Source organism: Rousettus aegyptiacus, unplaced genomic scaffold (genome assembly GCF_014176215.1).
Source record: "Rousettus aegyptiacus isolate mRouAeg1 unplaced genomic scaffold, mRouAeg1.p scaffold_m13_p_16, whole genome shotgun sequence".
Taxonomy (NCBI): Eukaryota; Metazoa; Chordata; class Mammalia; order Chiroptera; family Pteropodidae; genus Rousettus; species Rousettus aegyptiacus.
Genome location: NW_023416291.1, coordinates 54,474,670 through 54,496,333, shown reverse-complemented (window position 1 = coordinate 54,496,333; position 21,664 = coordinate 54,474,670). Strand labels below are relative to the sequence as shown.

At 66.7% G+C, this 21,664-nt stretch overlaps 2 protein-coding genes across 4 annotated transcripts; one reads left to right on the top strand and one right to left on the bottom strand.

Annotated features, from left to right (window-relative positions):
* Positions 1-188: 188 nt before the first annotated feature.
* On the top strand, positions 189-12,024 carry ARHGAP45 (Rho GTPase activating protein 45). Of its 3 annotated transcripts, none has more exons than XM_016126617.2 (23): positions 189-543; positions 1,427-1,757; positions 4,648-4,791; positions 5,011-5,095; positions 5,173-5,245; positions 5,354-5,420; positions 5,504-5,641; positions 5,747-5,811; positions 5,966-6,076; positions 6,155-6,235; positions 7,888-8,076; positions 8,194-8,331; positions 8,425-8,615; positions 8,714-8,835; positions 8,916-8,999; positions 9,151-9,252; positions 9,365-9,537; positions 9,678-9,866; positions 9,962-10,099; positions 10,195-10,427; positions 10,508-10,718; positions 11,172-11,256; positions 11,366-12,024. In XM_016126617.2, exons 1-23 carry the CDS (start codon positions 454-456, stop codon positions 11,686-11,688), a joined length of 3,363 nt encoding a protein of 1,120 aa, XP_015982103.2. In that variant the 5' UTR covers positions 189-453; the 3' UTR covers positions 11,689-12,024. The 3 variants fall into 3 exon arrangements, with proteins under 3 accessions (XP_015982103.2, XP_015982102.2, XP_015982104.2); XM_016126616.2 differs by lacking the exon at positions 189-543 and adding an exon at positions 623-742; XM_016126618.2 differs by lacking the exons at positions 189-543; positions 8,916-8,999 and adding an exon at positions 623-742.
* Positions 12,025-16,718: 4,694 nt separating this feature from the next.
* POLR2E (RNA polymerase II, I and III subunit E) lies at positions 16,719-21,597 on the bottom strand. Its single transcript, XM_016126686.2, has 8 exons — positions 21,464-21,597; positions 19,793-19,967; positions 18,781-18,896; positions 18,230-18,310; positions 17,819-17,877; positions 17,642-17,720; positions 17,428-17,502; positions 16,719-17,228 (listed from the first exon to the last, which is right to left on the bottom strand). The coding sequence occupies exons 1-7, from the start codon at positions 21,518-21,520 to the stop codon at positions 17,437-17,439; spliced, it is 633 nt and encodes a 210-aa protein (XP_015982172.1). The 5' UTR covers positions 21,521-21,597; the 3' UTR covers positions 16,719-17,228; positions 17,428-17,436.
* Positions 21,598-21,664: the final 67 nt, after the last annotated feature.

Sequence of the window (21,664 nt, the reverse complement as noted above, 5' to 3'; positions counted from 1 at the left end):
CCGCGTGCCCGCGTCCCTGCGCGCGCCCGCGGGTTCCTGGTTACGTCCGGGCGCGTCCGCGTGAGGGTCAGCGCCTGTGTCGTCAGCCGCCGTGTGCTTCCCCAGTGCTGGCGGGCGCGCCGGGCCAACCGTGCAGGGGCCTCGAAAGTGAAAGCCGGAGGCGGGGCCGGGGCGGGGCCTGCGACCCCACCGTCAAGCCCACTCTGCGGAGGGGCAGGCTGAGGCCCCGGAGCTGGTGGGGTGGGTCTGCGTCACCACCTCCGGAGGCCTTTTCCTGTGGGCGGAGGGCCCGCCAATGAGGGCTGGGCCTGTCACGTGGGCCTGACAGCTGGGGAGGGGGTGGCTGCTGACAATGTGGTCCCGAGGTGGTCAGCTCCAGGAGCTGCAGCGCTGAGACGCCCCCGGCCCGCCCGACCCCAGCCCGCCCGCCGGGGCTGCTTGGCCGGCCGCGCCATGTTCTCCAGGAAGAAGCGGGAACTCATGAAAACCCCTTCCATCTCGAAAAAGAACCGGGCGGGAAGCCCCAGCCCGCAGCCCTCGGGGGTGAGTGAGCCTCGGGGAGGCGGAACGGGAGGGGGCCTCACAGCGACAGGGGCGCGCGCTCCGCTCTGGCACAGGGCAGGGGCCTGGCGGCAGCATGCTGGGCCGGCGGCGGCGGGGTGCCCGGGCCAGCTACAGCCCCTATCGGGCGGGGCGGCAGGGGCCCGGCGGCGCTGACAGGGACCCTGGCGTTCAGCTCACGGTAGGAGCCCTCTGTGATGGCCACCGTCCGCCCCCCAAGTCCCATCCAGGGCCAGCTGTGGGGCCCAGGGACCAGGCGGGGTGCGCCAGGGTGGGGGTGGCATCGGGTCAGGGACTCCATAGGATGGGGGCTCAGGGAGTTTGGGGGCTCCAGTGTGGTTGGACGCCAGCGCTATTGCCGGCACACCACCGGCGGAAGGTTTAGAATGCAGCTAAACTTCTACCGGGGTCCCTTAGCTTAGCGCCTCCAGGGCCCCGGGGTCTGCATAGTTTGGGGGTGTCCACAGGACTCAGGGTTCTTTGGGACCCTTGGGGTGTAGGAACCGACAGCTATCTTTACCAGGGAGTAGGTGAGTCTACATCAGCCTGAGGGGCCTTCGGGGCTCGGACCCTCTTCTGGCCCTTCCTTCCCCCACCAGGAAGTGGGGTGCCCGCGCCCCCGCAGGCCCCGCCCCACCCCACCCCTGGCTGTGGTTTGGGTAGAGACGGTTGTTTGTGAAAGCTCTGGGGAAGAGGATGTTGGGTAACAGGTGTGGGAGGGGCATGGCCCCAAATCTCAGCCCTCTGATCTCTGGCCTTTGACCCTTGTGGGGTCAGGGTGAAGACCCCCAGAGCCTTACTTCACTTCTGGGGAACAGGAAGTAGTGCCCCGACCAGAGCACCTGTGGCTTTACTCTGCCCCCAGGAGCTGCCCAGGAAAGAGGGGGCGGATGCCGTGTACCTGGGCCCCAGCCAGGAACCACTGAGTGCGCCGTCCAGCGCCAAGGCCACAGGCACGCTCAAGAGGCCCACCAGCCTGAGCCGCCATGCCAGCGCCGCTGGCTTCCCGCTGTCCGGGGCCGGTGCCTGGACGCTGGGCCGCGGCCACCGCAGCCCGCTGGCAACGGGCTGCCCCGCCGAGCCGGCCGCCGAGGGACCCTACCCGGACGCCGTGGAGGACATCTCCCAGCTGCTGGCCGACGTGGCCCGCTTCGCAGAGGGTCTAGAGAAGCTCAAGGAGTGTGTCCTGCACGACGGTGAGGGCCAGTAGGGTCGCCGAGGCCGGCGGAAGGCGGATCCAGACACAGATGTCCCGGTGGGGCTGGGGCCGAGGCAGGCTCGAGGGAGGGACTGGGGGCGGCTGCTCAGGGGGGGAGGGCAGGGAGGGCTTCGTGGCTTCGAGGGAGGTGTTGGAGTTGGGCGAGGGCGAAGGGAAAGGCCCCGAGGCGAGGGGAGCGTCAGGCGCTCAGCCTCTGAGACACAAGGTGGAGCTGCGTTCGGGGGCCGAGGTGTGGCGTGTCCCTGGTGCGTGGACTGTGTGACGCTGAAGGCACTGTGGACGTCAGGCAGAGGGACCCTGGACGTCATCCTGAGGGCAGTGGGGAGCCACAGGGGGTGCCGGAGCACAGGCAGGACCAGGCCGCTGGGCCGGGCGGACCCGGGGCGCGCCGAGTCGGGAGGAGGGGCAGGGCGCAGGACGGCGGGCGACCCGCAGGGCGAGCGGCCCAGGGGTGACGGTTCCGGTTTCTTCTCCACGCGACTGACAGCCCGGCTTCCTGCCGAGTTATTTTCATCTGTTTCCTGTTTGTCCCTGGCAGCCCTGGTGGGCAGGACCAGCACGGCACCTCGTGCGCTGCCCACCCCTCCCGGAAACCACAGTGCCAGGCCCGTGCCAGGCGCTGTGACCCGCTTCCCCCAGGCCCCGTTTCACGGATGGGGAAGAGGAGGCCTGCCGCTGGCCCTGACCCCAGGCTCACCCGGCCCGGAGGCGGCCGAGCCCCTCCGACCTCAGCGTGGGCCTCGGCGCCTTCAGGGTGCTCACTGGGGACTCTTTGGGGAGGCCAGCCCCTGCTGGGTGGGAGTGGAAGCCCCCAGGTTTATCTGGTCCCAGGGGTGGGGCCAGAGCTGTTTCCTGGGGAGACTCTAATCTCGGTTCCTTCCCGACACTTCCTGGGAGCCCAGGCCTGGGTGGGGCTGACGCAGGGTCTGGATGGGGTAGGGGTGCCCTTCTCTGCGCCTGGGGTGCCCAGGATTGGGGAAGGGCCTGAGCAGAGAGGATGTGTGGGGCACGAGCCGCAGGGCTGCCCGGCTCAGCCGGCTAGGACCCTGGGCCAGCCGGCTGATGCCTAAGCTTCGGGTGTCTTATCCGTGACCCTGACGATGATTGTCCCTGGTCATTAGTGGCTGTCACCAGACGTTTTCCCCGTGTGGTGACCCGTTATGTGGACAGTGAGACCCACCTACACGTGGAGGACCCCCGTGCTGTCAGAACAAGAGGGAGTGGTCACCCAGGGCCCCAGGGCAGAGCGGAGTCTCCTGGTACCTCCTCACACGACCGTGCTTTGGTTCTGGGCCTCAGTTTCCCCCGTCTGCCCTTGGCCTTCCTCAAATTCTGCCACCCTGGGTCCCAGACTCCTGCGTGCGCGCGCGCCCTGAGTCGGGGGAACGGAGGACCCTAGCCTGGGCAAGCAGGATGCCGGGGGCGGGGCTTCCCTAATCGGGGGCGGGGCCTCCGGGCCGGCCAGAGCCGGTTTGGCTGAGAGACCCCGACCAGCCCGTCGCCATCCACCCTAAGTGTTCCCGGTCCGCGCGAGCCCGGACCCCGGACCGCTGCGCCATGTGTATCTGTGGGAGAGCACACCCGCCTATGGCCCCGGGCCCCATGTGCCGCTGCGTGGGACCCCGAGGTGAGGGGACAGTGCAGGGCGCGGGGTCCCCCAGCCCCGCGGGAGCACGTGGCCCTTGGGACATCCCAGGTGGCCTGCTGGGGGTGCAGCAGCTGCCGCAGGCTTGGCTGGGCTCGGTGGCTGGAGTCCACCCTCAGCTTCCCAAGTGGGGGTGCTGTAGGGACCCCGGTGGCCCTAGGCCACCGAGGCCAGAGGCGGGATGCGGGAAAAGAATGTCTGGGAGAGTCCCAGCCTATCCAGAGCCAGCCGCCTGCATTCCTGAAGCCTTTTCCCACCTCCTTGGGTTGGCCTTGGAACCGGGACCCCCAGGTTCGGAGGTGCATGTGGGGTGACGGGGGGCAGTGCCTGGTGGAACCTCCGGTTATTGGGAGGGAGCCCCCAGCGCTGAAAAGGGACAGGGCGCCGTTTTTCAGGCCCCACCCGCCTTTGGGAGCAGCGTCCACGCTTGGCCTGCAAGCCGGCCTCCTGGCCGGCCGCCAGGCCCCACGGGCTCAGCACCTGACCGACCCCTACGTGCGCTGCTCAGGTTCTGCTTCTGCCCCATGACGCAGCTTTTCCGTGCGCAGATCTGCTCACTGGCCTCGCTTTTAAAAACGTTCGGGGTGGGGGGGGGCACGTTACAGCGGCAGCTCGGAGGCAGAGCTGCCTGCCACCTTCTGTGGCTCCCCAGGGCCCTCAAGGTGAAGCCAGGAAGGGTCTTTCTGCCTGGCATTCTCATGCCTTCAAACGGTGTCGGCAGAAAAGCCACATGAACCAAGAGAAGTGCCTTCCCCTCGCTGCGCCTGTTTCCTCGTCTGCGAAATGGGGATGTGACGGTGCCTGCCTCCTGGGCTGGCTGTCGGGAGGCATGAGACAAAAGGGTGCCCGTGGCCCGGAGCTGGACAGAGCCTTGAGCGCCCTGAGGGGTGGGGGCGGGGGAAGGGCCAGCGGGGCTGCGCGGAGGAGGCGGCACCAGGACTGAACTTTAAGGACGAGCAGAAGTCTGCTTTCTGGAGGAACACGGAGGGTGTTGTGGGCGGCAGGGACAGCCTAAGCCAAGGACTGGCCTTTGCTGCCCTGGCCAGCGACCCACAGGACACTGTGCGACTCGAGGCCCCACAGCGAGCCTCGGGCAGCTGCCCTCCCCCACCTCTGCCTCAGCTTCCCCATGTGGGACAGGAGTTTGGAGGGCAGGCAGGCAGGCTCTCCCTGGGGCCGGCTGCTCCCTCTCTGCTCACACCAGCCCCGGCCCTGTCCGCAGAGCTCATGGAGACCCGCCGGCCCCTGGCCCACGAGTGGCTCGGGGAGGCCCTGCGAGTAATGCGCCAGGTCATTGGCAAGTACCCGCTGCTGAACACCGTGGAGACGCTCACGGCAGCTGGCACCCTCATTGCCAAGGTCAAAGGTCAGCCAGCCAAGACAGGGCCACAGGGCTTGGAGGGCTTCCCGGAGGAGGGGATGGATGCTTGAAGGGGGTTTTGAAGGATGCTTAGGAGCCCGATGGGCAGGGCACGCTTGCTCCAGTGCTCTCTCTCCCTGGGCTGAGGGCCTCCTTTGGTTAGTCGCAGGGGTGGCCACCTCCCAGAGTGGGCCGACCCCCTTTGCCACGGCCTCTGCTCCCCAGCTTTCCACTACGAGTGCAACAATGAGGCGGACAAGCAGGAGTTTGAGAAGGCCTTGGAGACCATTGCCGTCTCCTTCAGCAGCACGTGAGCCCAGGGGCCTCGGGCGGGGGAGGGGGTGTGGCCTGGGCCTCTGGAAGCTGATGCTGACCCCACCCCCGCAGTGTTTCTGAATTCCTCATGGGTGAAGTGGACAGCAGCACCCTCCTGTCGGTGCCCCCTGGGGACCCAAGCCAGGTGAGCAGAGGCGCCCGGCCGCCTCTGGCTGGGGCGGTACAGGGCCGGGGTCAACGGGGGCCCAGGCCCGGCCCCAGGCCCGACTCACCTGGGTCTTCCCCTGTCCAGTCCATGGAGAACCTGTACGGACAGGGGGGCGAGGGCACGCCCCCCGGCGCTGAGGACTGCGACCCGGGTGAGTCTGCTTTGGGCCCGGGTGGAGGGCTGGGACTGAGGGGAGGCCGGGGACAGGGCCGTGGCTGAGCGGCCACCCCACAGGCTGCCTGATGCCGGAGGAGGTGGACAAGCTGCTGCAGCGCTGTGAGGGAGGCGTGGACGCGGCCCTGAACTATGCTAAGAACATGGCCAAGTACATGAAGGACCTCATCGGCTACCTGGAGAAGCGCACCGCGCTGGGTGAGGGCCCTGGGTGAGGGCCGGGCTGCGGTCTGCCTGGAGGGCCGGCCCTCCCCTCTCCTCCCCCTCCCCCTCACTCCCTTTCCCCTCCGCCCCGCCCCTCAGAGATGGACTTCGCCAAAGGCCTGCAGAAGATTGTCCACCACTGCAGACAGAGCGTCATGCAGGAGGTGGGGCCGCGGGGCACCGGGCAGGGGCGCCTCTGAAAAGGGCTGAAGGGCAGGGGCCCCCCACCTGTGCCGCGGTGCCCAAGGGAACTGGACAGGGCTCCCAGGAGGGCCCGGGCGCTGTGCCATCTCCGTGACCGCCGCCCCCCCCCTACAGCCACACATGCCCCTCCTGTCTATCTACTCGCTGGCCCTGGAGCAGGACCTGGAGTTTGGCTACGGCATGGTGCAGGCGGTGGGCACGCTGCAGACCCAGACCTTCATGCAGGTAGGCTGCACCCGGAAGGGCGGGCTGGGCCGGGCCGGGGGTGCCACGGCCCCCCACTCATGGCTCGCCTCGCTCTAGCCCCTGAACTCGCGGCGGCTGGAGCACGAGAAGCGCAGGAAGGAGATCAAGGAGCTGTGGCACCGCGCGCAGCGGAAGCTGGTACCGGCGCGGGCGGGGCGGGGGCGGCGCAGGCGCGGGGGGGGGGGCGGGGGGGGAGTTCGCGCAGGCGCAGTCCCAGCCCTGGTTTCCGCGTTTCGCGGACGCCTGGCACTGCGGCCTGTGCGGGTGGTGGGGCCGGTCGTGCTGTCACAGGTTGGAGCCGGTCCCACCTCAAAAGATGCCCCAGCCCCGTCAGCCCCAGCTGCGTGGGGGAGGCCCCGGGCCCCCAGAAGCCACTGTTGTGGCTTCAGACGTCGTGAGAAGGGGCGTCTCCGTAGCCGGGAGGAGCACGTCGGGGTTGGAGGGAGGCTGAGGCTCTCGGGCCTGGCGGTTGCTCCAGGTCCCTGTGAGTGACTCGTCCTCGTTCTTCCTCTGGGCGGCCGCCGCCTCCGTTCCACCCCCCAGCTCAGGCTAGCGCTGCCCTGGGGCCCCTCCCGGCACATCCTGGCAAATCCACGTCCCCCGCCCCCCCTTGTGCGTATTCGGGGACAGCTTGCTGAACACCCTGCTCCTCTCCCGGCTTCTCACACCCACCCCACCTCAGTCCCGTGAGCAGCTCCTCCCTCATCCTCGGCTCTTCAGCAGCTGTGCTGTGGGGGCCTGGGGCCCCGGTCACCAAGCCCCCCCTCTGGACGGGTTCGGCGTCTGAGCTGCTGTCGTGTCAAACACCGCTGCCGAGACAGGCCTGTGCCCTGGCTCCTGACCGTGTGACTAAGTGTCCGTTTCAGGCCTGTGCCCAAGGGGCTGGCTGGCGTGGAGCGAACACGCCCCAGCCTGAGCCGCATGCCCCTCTGGCTGCACCCTTTGCTCCCTCCGGGTTGGTCTGTGGCCCGTTTCGTGTTCATTTGGGAGCGCTCCTTCCATGTCCGAGAACTCAGTCCGGGGGAGGCGTGTCTGAGAAGCCCCCCCCCCCGCCCCCATCCAGGGTGTTGTTTAGACTCTAGAATTGACTTGGGACCTGCCTGGCTGGGTAGAAAACCACGATTGTCCGCAGTGGCTTTTTTGCTACGGTTTTTGGATTTCGTGTCACACGTGGAAAGGCCTTCCTCACACGGTGCTCATTTTGAAATCCCTTCCCCCTCCCCCCCTTCTCCTCGTACCTGTACGAGTCCTTTTCTTTATGTTCAGGCCTCTGACGGTGTGGGCTGTGAGGTGTGGCCCCGGAAGTCTCATAGGTTTTGACTAAGTGCGCTACCTGCCAGCCCAGAGGGTGCATGGCTTCCTGCCTGGGCGACCACACCGTCCCCGTCTGTAACGGGAAGTGAGAGACGGAGGAGCAGGCGGTGCCGGGCCCTGGTAGGGGGCGGGGGCGTAGGTGTCAGGGGTGATGGCGTTGGCGCCTCCTTCAGATCTGGGCCGTGCCTCGGCTTCCCGGGCTGTCGCATGGGCACAGCAGACGTGGCTTCCTCCTGAGGTCCCGCTGTACGTGCTGCCTCCTCTTTCCTGACTGTCAGTTGCTAGGTAGGGGCCTGTCTGCCCGACCGTGCCATGAGACCTCGGCACCAGAGACGCGGGTGCTGGAGGTGCCCGACCCGGTGTCTGGCCGCTGGGGTGGGGAGGCAGGCGCAATCCAGGGGGTGCCGCGCCTCAGGGGAGGGCAGCTCAGAACCGGTCTCCTCGTCCCCATGCAACCGGTCTCCTCTGCCCCGTAGCAAGAGGCAGAGTCCAACCTTCGCAAGGCCAAGCAGGGTTACGGGCAGCGCTGTGAGGACCACGACAAGGCCCGCCAGCTGGTGGCCAAGGCGGCGGAGGATCAGGCGGGCACTGGGCCTGGGGCCGGGGGCACCGCCTCCAAGGCCCTGGACAAGCGGCGGCGCCTGGAGGAGGAGGCCAAGAACAAGGTGAGGGCAGGGCCCGGGGGTGACGGTCGTGGGCGTGCCTCCTGCTGGCCGGGTGTCCGCGTGGGGCCCGAGCCCCAGGCCGGTGCCTCACCGGGCGCCCTCTGTGCCCCGCCGCAGGCGGACGAAGCCATGGCCACGTACCGCACGTGCGTGGCGGACGCCAAGACGCAGAAGCAGGAGCTGGAGGACACCAAGGTGACAGTGCTGCGGCAGATCCAGGAGGTCATCCGGCAGAGCGACCAGACCATCAAGTCGGTGGGCGCGGGCCGCGCCCTGCTCCGGCCGCGGGGAGGCGGGGCCGCCGCAGGCGCCGCCTCCTGACCACCGCCCCCGCCCCGCCGCCCACAGGCCACCATCTCCTACTACCAGATGATGCACATGCAGACGGCGCCCCTGCCCGTGCACTTCCAGATGCTGTGCGAGAGCAGCAAGCTGTACGACCCCGGCCAGCAGTACGCGTCCCACGTGCGCCAGCTGCAGCGCGGCGAGGAGCCCGACGTGGACTACGACTTCGAGCCCCACGTCCCGGCCAGCACCTGGTATGGTCGCCTGCACGGGCCCGGGGGCCGGCTTCCCGCCGGACGTGGGGCCCGCCGTGACCCTCGCCATGCCCGCTTCTGGCTGTTGGTCCCACCAGGTCCCCGGTCATGCGTGCCCGGAAGGGCAGCTTCAACGTCCCCGACGCGGGAGCGGAGACCGCCGGCAGCCCCCCGGAGGAAGGCGGCCCCAGCGATGGGGCCCTTGCCAAGGAGCGCAGGGGTGAGTGCCTGGCAGGGGCGAGGGCCGAGTGGGGCAGCGAGGCGTCCCTGTGGCCTTCATTGGAGATGCCCTTTCTGTAGGTGGGCGTGGCCACCAGGTACACAAGTCCTGGCCCATCTCCATCTCCGACTCCGAGGGTGGCCTGAACCCCAGCCCTGGCTCAGGTGAAGGACCTACCTGCCAGCCGGGGGGCGGAGCTCACCATGTCCCCTGTTGATGGAGAGCATGTTATTGGGGGCCCTGGGGAGCAACGGGCCTGCCGGAGGCCTGCTCGCTCCTGGCTCAGGGCGTCCGATGCCCCTGTTTCCTGCTCAGGAGACTTTAAGAAGTTCGAGCACATGTCCAGTGGTACCATGTCATCCAGTGAGGAGCTGGCAGACCAGGAGGGCAGCGTGGGGACTTCAGCCTTTGAGCAGGGTGAGGAGGCCCCTGATCTGGGTGGTGGGGGCGGGGGGGGGTGGTTTGGGCTCGGCCCTGGGCTTGGTCCTGACCTGCCTCCATGACCCTGACCACCTGTCTGCGCCCCCAGCTGACCTCAACGGCACGGCCCCCGAGCTCCCGGTGGCTGTGCCCAGCGGGCCCTTCCGCCACACGGGGCTGTCCAAGGCCGCGCGCACCCACCGGCTCCGCAAGCTGCGCTCCCCGGCCAAGTGCCGGGAGTGCAACAGCTACGTCTACTTCCAGGGCGCGGAGTGCGAGGAGGTGAGTGGGCCCAGGGACGCCTGGGGGCCACAGGCCCCTCGTGTGTCCAGGAGCTGCCCTGCAGGCAGGGTCCTGAGGGCGCCGGAGCCTGGGGGGGCAGCGGGGGCTGCGCGCTCACTGCCAACCCCCCCGCCCCACAGTGCTGCCTGGCCTGCCACAAGAAGTGCCTGGAGACCCTGGCCATCCAGTGCGGCCACAAGAAGCTTCAGGGCCGCCTGCAGCTCTTCGGCCAGGACTTCAGCCAGGCGGCCCGCGACACCCCGGACGGCGTGCCCTTCATCCTCAAGAAGTGCATCTGCGAGATCGAGCGGCGGGCGCTGCGCACCAAGGTGCCCTCGGGGCGGAGGCCGGGGCCAGCCCCGCGGGGTGCGGGGAGGAGGGCGCGGCAGAGGCTGACTGCGGGCGCCCCCCGCGCCCCCCGCAGGGCATCTACCGCGTGAACGGGGTGAAGACGCGCGTGGAGAAGCTGTGCCAGGCCTTCGAGAACGGCAAGGAGCTGGTGGAGCTGTCGCAGGCCTCGCCTCACGACATCAGCAACGTCCTCAAGCTCTACTTGCGCCAGGTGAGCCCGAGGGCGGCGGGGCTGATGGTGGGCCAGCCAGGGGGCCGGGGGCGGGGCCGGTGCCGCAGGCCCGCTGACCCCCGACCCGCCGTCAGCTCCCCGAGCCGCTCGTGTCCTTCCGCCTCTACCACGAGCTCGTGGGGCTGGCCAAGGACAGTCTGAAGGCGGAGGCCGAGGCCAAGGCGGCAGCCCGGGGCCGGCTCGAGGTGGCCGAGAGCGAGGCCGCGGGCGCGGCCCTGGCCATGGTGGGCCCACTGCGGGAGCTGCTGCGTGACCTGCCGCCTGCGAACCGGGCCTCCCTGCAGTACCTGCTGCGGCACCTGCGCAGGTGAGGGCGGGCGGCGGGGGGCGGGGTCCTGCGGGGGGACCCAGGGAGCAGCTCTCATCGCCCCCCGCCCTGCTCGTCAGGATCGTGGAGGTGGAGCAGGACAACAAGATGACCCCGGGGAACCTGGGCATCGTGTTTGGGCCCACGCTGCTGCGGCCTCGGCCCACCGAGGCCACCGTGTCCCTGTCGTCGCTGGTGGACTACCCCCACCAGGCCCGCGTCGTGGAGACCCTCATCACCCACTACGGCCTGGTCTTCGAGGAGGAGCCCGAGGAGGCGGCTGGGGCCCAGGTGAGGCAGCCTCTGAGGGGTCTGCTAAGCAAGAACGGGTGGAGCGCGGCCCGGATCTGGGGGTCCCCCGACTTGGCGCAGAGGCCGGGCCGGCTTCCCGCCCAAGCCGCCCTTGCTCGGGCTCGGTGTCTCGTCTCGGTGCAGCCTGCCCCTCGGCCCAGCCACTGCGCTGGGACGTCGAACCAGTGGCCCTCGTTCTGTGTCCCCGCTCCGGCATTCGCGGCCCTGCGCCGTCTCCCAGTGGCTCAGGGTGCAGGGCAGGTCCCTGGCCTGGGTGCAGCCTCAGGGCTCTGCCCCTGCCCCCACCGGACGAGACGGGCCCATCATGCCATCGTCCTCGACGGGGGCCAACAACAGTTGGGGTCGTTTAACGTGGCTAATTTACGAGACAGAAAGCGGAGCTGGGACAGGCAGGCTCTGGGTTCCCCTTCAACCTCTCTGCCGCCCGTGCAGGATGGGACGGTCGCCCAGCGGGCCGAAGTGACTAGCGAAGGGGCCGCCTTCCCTCTGCAGGAGGACGCCGAGGACGGGGGCCCAGGTGATGGCAAGGGGGCGGGGGCCCTGCCGCGCGCTCTCCCCTGTGTCCTCTCCCTCTCCGCGCTCTCTCCGTGTCCCCACGGCTCTCACTGTCCGCGTCTCCCCTGCAGACACCCCGGAGCCTCACGGCGCCTCCAACGACTCCGACTCAGAGCTGGAAGAGGGCCCGGGCCTGCTGTCCCCCGCAGGCGAGGGCGCCCGGCACCGGCTCAGCCTCCTGGAGCACCAGGGCAGCGAGGCCAGCGTGGAGGAGGCCGAGGACAGCGGCGACGAGGAGCCGCTGGGGGCCTCGGCCGGGGAGGACGGCGCATGGGAGGGGCTGTCGCAGTTCAACAGCAACCAGAGCAACAACGTGGCCGCGGGCCGGCAGCCAGCCCTGCGGCCCCGCGGCGGGCAGGTCCCTGGCTGGGACCGGCGGCCGGAGTTTGTGTAGCTGGGGCTGTGGGCAGCCCGAGCCCAGCCGAGCGCCACCCAGAGCTGGCTCCTGTCCCTGGGCCTAGCCACACCACGCCAGGTGTCTGCGCAGAGCGCCTGGCTGCCACGTCCACTCGGGGGACCTCCTTTGGCCACCTTTGCCACCAGCTTCCCAGAGCATGGGCACAGCTGAGGACCGGGCTCACAGGAGCCGCCATGGGACCGTGTGCACGGGACCCTCTGAGCTCCCCCAGCTGGGTGGCGGGGCCAGGTTTGGACACCTGTGGGCCAGGTGCACGGCGGGGTCCCCTTGGCATGTGCCTCTGTTCTGCTTAAAATAAAGCTGTACCTCTGAGCCCGTCTGTGCTGGCGCCGTAGCCTGGGGGCGCGAGGGGAGGGGGGTGCCGTTGGGGGGGGCGCGGAGGGGGACGCGGGGGAATCCCATCCCAGACGCCGCACTGGGGCGCGTGACCGAGGCCTGCGGGGCGGGCGGCAGGAAGCGCGGATGCACCGTGGCCGCTTCAGGAACACTCAGCGCCGTCCTGCGGAACCTTCCAGAGGACGGAGCCGCATCTGACTGCTGCCGGGCCGCAGCGACCAGCGAGCTGGAAGACCGAGCCTGCGTGTTGCTCAGTTTGCTCAGAGGGAGGAGCCTCAGGAGGCCGGGGGACCCTGGGACAGCCCAGCGGGCCTGGTGAGGGCCCCCCAGCTCAGGACGGCTCGGAGACAGCAGCCCCGACTCCGGGTCGGTGAGAACTGGGCGGAACCTGCACCCGGCGGCGACAGAGCCCTCCCCTCACGCTGCCGCGGGGCCGGCACCACGGCCTCAGACGGGGGGCGGCCACGGCAAGCGGTCAGGGTGCTCTGACCGCTGGCCTCACCCTGCAGGAGCTTTCTAAGAAAGCCAGAGAAGGAGCTGCCTGCCCGCTGACGCGGCCCGGCCCGGGACCGGCTGGCACGTGGCCGTCCGCCACTCACGCCCCGCAGAGCCGCGCACTGCGCGCCGCAAGCCGCGGCCGCCGTCCGGCCCATCGCTCAGAAGCCCGAAGCTGGAGCAGGTTTCCTAGAGACCCAGAGACGGCACAGGAAACCTGAACAGCCCGGAATTCGGGGAGACAGCAGCTCCCCCGACCCGCTGCTCACACAGCAAAGCCCTGGAAAGCACCCCAGGGTGGGGCGGGGCGGACGTGGCCCCTCCCGTCAGCCCCCCTCACAGGGCGGCCAGGCCCCCAGCCCCCGGGGCGGGGGGTCAGGCCAGTGGCCTACCCGAAGCCCACCTCGGGGACTTGGGAACAGGCCATGCTCGGTGGATAGGCTGGATCCGGCCCCCGGGGAACAAGGGGACCAGGTGCTGCTGGCGTGAGGGCACGGGGTTCGCAGCGGCGCCCACGCCGGCTGCTGCCGGACGCCTGGCCCCGGGGACACGGCCGGTAGAGCTTCGGACAGTGGGCCCAGCACAGCGAGGGCCCTCTCGGCGCCCGTGAGTGCGTCTGCCCAGACGCACGCTCAGGAGCCGCCAGACGGCAGCCACCACTCGGCCGCGCCGGCGGCGCAGCTCGGCGGCCTCGGGCACACTCACGGGCCGGGCCACCGCCCCGCGTCCCCTCCAGTTCCCTCATCGCCCCACACCGACGCTCCGTCCCCATTACACGCTCACTGCCCTCCCCAGCCCCTGGCTCCACTGTCCACTCTCTGAGTCTGATGCCTCTGAGGACCCGCCAGGGGTGGGGTCCCACGGGCCTTTTGTGTCTTACTGTGGCCAAAACAGCTTTGGAAAACAAGTGTATGTCTGGGGGAGAGGAGGAGACATATTTTGCCACCAAATGCGCTGTAAGACGCTACATTTTAAAACCCAAATTGACCAATAGAAGAGAGAATCCTGACACAGCCCTGTCAGTCGACGCGGAAGAGTGGCCATCCGGGGTCAGCGCCACTGTCAGGAGAATGTGACACCCGTGGGTCACACGGCGCCCAGAAGCAGACCCCAGGATTTAAGGCCCGTGTGCAAGCACCACACCTAAAAACAGGTAGTTAAGAAATAGGAAATATTGAGGATAACTTCTGCCAATTGAGTACCCGATAAGGGACTTGTATCTAAAATATAAAGAACTCTTACAAAACTCAGCGATAAAAGGACAACCGACCCCACTAAACAAAGGACGAAGTATGTGAATACACTTTTCTTCAAAGATAGCAGAGCACCCACAAGCACGTGACAGACCTGACAATGGCCACAGGGAAATGACTCATAACCGCAGGGACAGGCCACCTCACCCGCCCACGGGGCTGGGCAGCACAAGGGTCCCGCGGGTGTGGGGGAACTGCTCGCGGGACTGCAAAGCGAGACGGCCACTTTGGAAAACCATCTGGCAGTTCCTCAAAGGGGTGACCAGTTCATGCCGACCAGAACCGAAAAATAAAAAGTTATCAACAAGACAAAAAGGGTGACTGGTTTCCACATGACCCAGTAATTCCCTCGCGGGCACACAGCCAGGGGCCGACACACGTCCACGCAAAACCTGCACACGGCCCACGGCGGTGCACGCACACAGCCGGGTGTCCAGCAGCTGGCGGTGGCCACACACCGCACGGGGGAGTGTCCCTCAGCCATGGAAAGCAGGGAGGCGCTGGCACTCACCGTGACGTGAGCCGTGAACACGCGACGCTCAGCGAGAGACGCCGGACACACAAGGCCACAGGCGCGTGAGTCCGTTCACGTGACACGTCCACAGGCAGGACATGGGCGAGTGGTCAGCGGCCGGGCGTGGCCGTGGGTGGGGATGGGGCTTCTTTACTTTTTCCATTTGAAAACACTTTATTAACTTCTGCGATTCTGTAATAAATTCGCCGAGGGGGCACACGTGGGAACACCTCTGGCCAACTAAGCAAGCGAGGCACCGAGTCCTGCCGCCCACAGAAGCGAGAACTAACGAATCCAGGCGTGGCCGTGACGAACGAGGCCACCGTCGATCAACAGGTTTCGGACTTAAACATTTAAAAACGTAAGAGCAAACTGAATGGGTGGTGTCGACGAAAATAATTGGGCAAAGCAGAGAGGACAATGCGACGAAGAACACACTGGCGTCAGGGCGACCTTCTGAACGAGACCCCAACTTGGAGGCTAAAATTTAGGCGAGCAGCGCCATCGACTGAACAGAGAAATGCTCTGACACGCGTTGCGACCACGGAATTCGGCAAGGACGACGCCCACGCGAAGGCCACGTCCGCGACCCCGTGCGCCCGCGTCAGAGGTGCCCGGCCGAAGCCCAGCGAGCACCGGAGTCCTCAGCCCAACGCCACCGTGTGCGGGGACGTCGAGATCCGTTCAGCCAACGCTGAGGACGCCGACGGGGAGGAGCGCGTGCCAAGCAAGTGGAGCGTCCGTGTTCCAAAGCCGTGGAACCTGTGACCTGAGCCCCCGTGTATCAAAGCCGTCCTTAAGACTGAGGAAAACTTCCAATGAACAGAATGCTGCATTTACTCAACAATGTCTATTTGTGTTAACGGTGATAAAAATCACCACCGAGACTGTCTTTTCTTGTCCAAAAGGTCTACATGTGAAATGTGATGACTTGTAACAGCACGACCAAAGGCTCATCTCCGTTTCTGCTTTGCTGGTAGACTTATTTTAATTTAAAAGGCCTGGTTTTCCAGCCACTAGAAAATAAACGTTCTCGATTTGTTTCACGGTTTTCAGACATCATCACCAGTCCAGCCTAGGGGACAGCCAGCGCTGTCACAGTGGGAGGCTGACGGGGGGCGCAGATGTGCCCCCTGGGCCTGCCCCCAGCACCGGCAACCCTGGCAACGCAGTTCCAGCGTGAAGCGTGGTCCTCCACGTGAGACCCGGGAGGCATTCTGGGGAGGGGTCAGTGGGAGACTCGCAGTCTGGCTCAGGGAGAGTGCAGCGATCTAAGTGACTGTCCGCCAGCCAGCACACCACGGAACGCCCCAAGCGCCAGCCCTGGTGCCCCGGCTTCGGCTTGCGGAGGGCTTTCAGAAGTCACGGGGAGAGCTTTTTTCTAGATCTCTGTCCTAAACTTGCATTTTTCCCTTAGGGTCTTCTCCCAGTTTACAGAAATCTTTGGTAAGGTCTCTGTGGCATGAGTCCGCAGACACACGTTAAGAGACGGAGTTCAGAAACTGGTGTGGGGGTCACATTGTGGCCCTCATCCTCGTGACCCACTAAACATGTGATACTAAGCACCGTCCCCACAAAAACACCGGCGAGAAAAGCAAACTCTTGCCCTCCCGGGAAAACAGGAAAAAGTAAACCGTAAGACGCATAGGCGTCCGGAGGGTACACTGGGAAACGGGGGACGTGCAGCTCGGGGTGGTCACGGAAGCCCCGGGCGACCGTGGGCAAGGTCCCGTGGGTGCTGGGACAGCACGGGCCCAGGGCGCGCCCACACGCGGCCGTCACGCATCCCGGCTGCCTCTCCTGCTCACCTTGCACCCGAGGACGCAGCCCCTTTCCGTGTGCACGGTGCACGTCACGGCAGTGCTCAGTGTCAGCTCACGAGGAGGCTCCCCTTCACCTCACTGCACCCCGCTGCCAGCACCTCGCTGTCCCCCATGATGAAGCCGCCACTGCGAGGACGGGGAAGACCGCGTCCCCACGTCCCCAGAAACAAATGCGACATGCACTCGGTTCCACGGGCTATGGTCATGAAAGACGCGGGGACATGGGGGGCTCAGCAAGTCAAGGGAGAGATGGGTGGGCTGCCCCTGCCATGGGGGGGGGGCAATGAAGGGCAAGCTGCATGGCGCCCCGGGGGGGTGACGGGGGCAGAGTGCTGGTGGGGACGGGTCGCTTTCTGGGGTGCGGACCGGCGCACTGCAGGGAACGCACCAGCCATCAGTGCTGCCCTGAGCGAACCGCATCTCAGCAAAACCAGCCGTTCTTTTGCCCTGGGCGGCGCCCTTCTAGAACCAGACACCGAGGGACACTCCTCCTGCCCTTCGCGCGACAGGAGCGCTTGGGGCCACAGAGGCCCTGGCTCAGGCCCCAGCACCCCATTCTCCCGCCTCAGTTTCCACACACGTGAACCTGTTTACTCGAACGTCTTTAATTTTACAACACTCATTTTCAACAGCAACTCACAATTCAGACACGTTTTAATCTCACTGCCTGCTGCCCTCAGAGGGGTCACAGGAGGTCGGGGACACGGCCACTGCGAGGGGAGCAGGCTCAGCAAAGGGGGAGGAAGTGGGCCTGGCCAGAGACGTTGACCCAGGCCCCACCTACAGGGAGCCAGCTCAGAATGCCCAGGGCGGGCGGGCAAGGGCCCAGGGCTGCCTTGGTCGCTGGCGGCCCTGCCGGCCTCCCTCGCTGTCCTGAACTCTCCTGGGGCACCATCACGCGGGATCTCAGATGGGGCTCAGCATCCAGGTGAGACCACGAAGGCCCTCAGCCCGGGAAAGGTCAAGGGGTGGCAGCTGCCTCGGGCCCAGGAGCACTGGGAGGGCCCCGGGGCTGAGTGGACGCCCTTGGGCAGGCCGCCAGCACGCCCACGGCCTGGCGCAGGGGGTCTCAGTCCCTCTGTCCGTCTGCCGCGGCTGGGAGGGAAAGGATGAGGCCGTCAGGGGATAAGCCTGTCCCCTGGGCTCGGCACACCCTGGCTGGAGGCAGACAGGGATGGGCGGCAGCGGAGGGCCATGGGGGAGCCGGGGAGGCGAGAGTGGGGTGCGAGGGAGGCTGGGTGGGAGACCAGTGCGCCCGCCCTCCACCCGGCCCCCAGCCGGGCGCCCGTCTCACCTGCAGGCCCTACTGCACCAGGCGGTAAGTGATGTACCTGCCCGCGGTCTCGCTGGGCCGGATGATCTTCACCACCTGCGGCGGCAACAGTGGCGTGAGCGGGGCGTCTCCACGGACCCCCACCTTGGATGAGAGGGGGGCTCCCCGAGGCCTGGGGGTGACCTGCATCCCCAGGACCTGCCCCGCAGAAAGGGCTGGGGGCGGGGCGTCTCACCTGCCCGCGCTTTATCCCAAAGTAGCGGGCCACGGGGTCGCCCGCCTGGATCCGGGGCAGCTGGTTCTCTCGGAGTTTACTGGGAAGCTCGCTCAGGGAAAAGCCATGACTGACTAGGGGAGGCGGGCTGGGACGGAGAAGCCGAGGGGCGCGGAGGGGCCCGACCAGAAAGGATACTACCGGGCCAGCAGCTCGGTCACCTCCTCCTTGGTCATGACGACATGCTCTGGCACCAGCTGCCAAGAGAACCCAGGTCTCCAGGAGGCTGCGACGGACCCCCGCACACAGGAGCGATGCTGTGCGTGCCTTTGGAGTTTGTACCCCCCCCCCGCCCTCTGTCATGCAAAGGGGCCTTGGGGCACCATCTGAGAACCCCTGGGGCCACGGCCCAACACAAAACCTCCAGAATGGTGCGGTGCGCCTGGGAAGCTGCACTCTTAGCAAGGCCCCGAGCAGTGCTCCTCCACACTCTGGCCCGCTTTGTAGCCCTGCCCTTCACCCCTCACCAAAGGCCTCCTGTGTACACATGGGGGCTGCCCCCTCAGCGACCCCCACTGGGCTCCAGACCTCCCTTCCCTGAGGCCCCACCTCGTGCTCCGTGATGTTGATGAGCAGCTCCTGCTGCAGAAACTGCTCCAGGATGTACTTGGGGGCCATGTCGATCAGGGACTGGAAGAAAGGAACCTCAGGCTCGGCCACGCCCCCCCACAGGCCACGCCCCCGGACTCTAGAGATGCTAAGTTGGCCCCAGAACCTCAGCAGTTAGCAGGAATTCCCACCCCTGTCCTCCCGGGGGAGGGGCCCGCCCTCCATGCATCTCCAGGATGTGTCCCCTTATCAGGAAGTGACAGTTTCCATCAGCCAAAGGCGCCCAGGGGTTGTCCTGGAGCCGGCCTGGCAGCCCGTCCCCAGCAGAGTCCCAAGGACTCTGCAGCCGCCAGGGGCACAGGGGTGAGGGTGCCTGTGGCTCCTCCATCCCAACCACCAGCCTGAGCGTGGGCTGGGCCAGGCCCACGCCCTCAGGGGCTGAGGGCAAGGGCCAACGGGCAGGCGGGGAGTGCCGGGGGTAAAAACCTGCAGGCCTCTCAGGAGGCCGGTAGGGTGTGGACGTGACAGAGGCGGCGGGGGGGGGCACCCACCTGCTTGGCGGAGGGCGTCATGCCCTGCTGCACCACGATGAGGGCGCGCGTGATGTTCTCCTCCTGCATGCGCTGGCAGTACACCTTGATGGTCTTGATCCCCACCTTGGGCTCCTCTGCGGACAGAGCACACTGCCACACGCGGCCCGGCCCCGCGCCCCCGCCCGCACGGCGGACACTGCCTGCCTCCAGCTCAGCTGGGAGGCCTGGGAGCCCGCGAGGAGCACTGCCGGGTGTCTGGGGGTGAGGTCAGAGGAGGAGACGGTATCTATGGGCCAGAGGCCTCACTGGGAACTGACCCAGCGAACACCTTGGACTTCCAGCCCCAGTAGAGGTGACGATAAACATCTGTTGTTTAATTTGGCACCAAAGTCTCCAATAACAACGGCTCACACACTGGGTCATGTCTTAAAAAGCATCACCGGGTCCTGCTCTGCAAACCTTTTCTGCCCGTGCCTTTAATTCTAGGCATGGAGTTGGCCCCAAGGTGCTAGACACAGCCTGGCTCCTAAGCTTTGCAAGCCTGAGAGCCAGGGGGCCTCAGCAGGTATGCGCTAAGGCAGGGACATGGGGAGCCCGGACGCCCCTCCACCTGGGGCTCAGCAGGGAGCCAGGAAGAGGAGGCACCTGAGCTCTGTCTGCAGGGACAATGATGCACACTGAGCAGCAGCGCGGGAAGGAGCTGCGGGGAATGCAGGGCCGGGGCCCAGGGGGAGGGGTGGGAGAAGGGCAGAGAGGACTCGGTGGGTCTGGGCTCGGGGAGGGGCCGGGCCGGGCGGGAAGGCCTGTGATAATCCTGCCCAGAGAAAATGGGGTAGGGGATGGAGAAGAAGGAAATTGGAACAGACACTGAGGGGTTCATAAGTCAGTCTCCCTCCCCAGGCCGGGCGCAAGGAAAAGGCCTCCACAGACTCGGGGTCACATAACAGGGGTGGCTATGAGCTGCACTCTGAGCAGGCCCTCAGATGGCTCCACCAGAACCGTGCCTCGTGGGGACCAGCAAGGCCCTCACCCGGGAAGAAGACAAACATCTGGTCAGTGGGGTCGTCGTTGTGGGCCACCAGCACCGTGAGGTCAGTGCGCCGGGGCCGCCCTTCACTCGGCTTGTCCCCGAACTGGGCCTTGAACTCCTCCAGCGTCTGGTCCAGTTCATCCTGGGTCACCAGGTAGCCACGGTCATGGCATAGCTGCCGACAGAAAGAGCCAAGTGAGAGCTACGGCCCGATGAGCTGGCTGTGAGGACAACACGCGGAGTTTGGGGCCCAGTGTGGCAGGTGTGGGTAGAGGCCGGAGGAGGAAGATAGGGCTAGGAGAGGATAAAGATGGGGTGCACTCCAAAGCAGCCCTGTGCCATTCCAGTTAACGAGCTGCCATGTGTTGGACTTGAGGTGGGGCCGTTTGAGCCCAGAGCCGAGCCATCGGGTCTGGGTCAGATGGAGACAGCTGGTGGGAGGGGCGCGGTGGGGCTGGCCGGGCAGACTCGGAGTGGGATCCAGGCAACAGCCGGAGGGTGGGCATCTTGCCTCAGAAAGCGGGACTCTGTGAGTGGTTTGGTAGAAGGCCCAAACGGAGAGAAGGGTGGTCAGTGTGCAGCCCTGCCCCCGCCCTTTCCTCCGTGGGGTCCCCGCAGCCTCTCTTGGGAACCCCAACGCTGTCAGGCTAAAGCACATGGGTCACAGTCCCTGTCTTCGGGGTGGCTTTGCTAAGCGGTGAAGAGGCTGAGTGTGGCATCCGAGCATCATCTGAGTAGGATTCCTGCCAGCCTGGGGGTCTCGATGGAGGCCCCGTGCCTCCGTGGGCCTCTGGTGATCCCAGTAGCTCCCTTCCATGGGGTGGCTTAAAGAACGTGACATATACTGACTGGAGCCAGCTGGTTGCTGTCATTACAAGTTGGTGGCCAAGACACTGAAGTGGCCACAAGAACAGAGAGATCTGAGACATGTCTGCGCTGGATGGCAGGTCGGACCAGCTGGCCCAGTTACCTTCCGACTGCACAATCCTGGATTCCACGTTAGGCAGTTGAGGGCAGTGCTGGGACCCTCCACGAAGCAAACAAGTGGACCACCAGGCATCTGTCCCTCCCTCCCTCTCTTCAGCTCGAGTGAGACTCTGAACCCAAAACGGGTTCTATTGAAAGTAACCTCACAGGGCAGTCGGATCACAAATCCCTAACCCGCAGGGCAGAGTGGGTGGTCACACCCCAAGCAGGTAACTTCCTTAGTAAAAGGTGTATCTGCGCCTGAAGCCAGCCCCGCCCACCGCAAACCCAGGCTAACATGACCACCCTAAAGAGAGCTGTCCTCTCGTGACCTGCCCTGCAACCGACCCCACCTCGCTTTCCTACCTCCAGGTCCTCTTCCTCACGTCCCCCCAGCCCCCCGAAGTCCAAACGCCCAAGAGGGGCCGCAGATCTGACACCGAAGGTAAGGTCTTACGAGGACTCTCGACAGCCGTGGACAGAGACAGCGAGCGCCCGGGCGCAGGCCCGACTCCCGCCCTTGGACTCCCGCTCGGGCCCGGGGCGTGCGGTCGCTCAGGCCCACCGACCGCCCCCGCGGAGGCCCGTGGTGCTTCGGCCCGACCCCTGTGCCCCAGCTGCCCCGAGCCGGCGCCGGGGAGGTGCTGGTCCCACCTGCGGCTTCTGCGCGGGCCCGCTCGCCTGGCCACCCGTCGCCGCGCTCACCTGCATGATGGTCTTGCGGATCTTCCACAAACGGTAAGTTTCCTCCTCGTCGTCCATGCCGGCTGCCGCTCGCACTCACTACGCCTGCGCACGACAGGACCCGCTCCTACTGCGCCTGCGCCTGCGCCGAGCCCTGCCCAGGCCCCCTCCGCCGCCGCGCTTGGGGCTGTCCCCAGCGAACGCCTGAAGGCAGTTACGTTC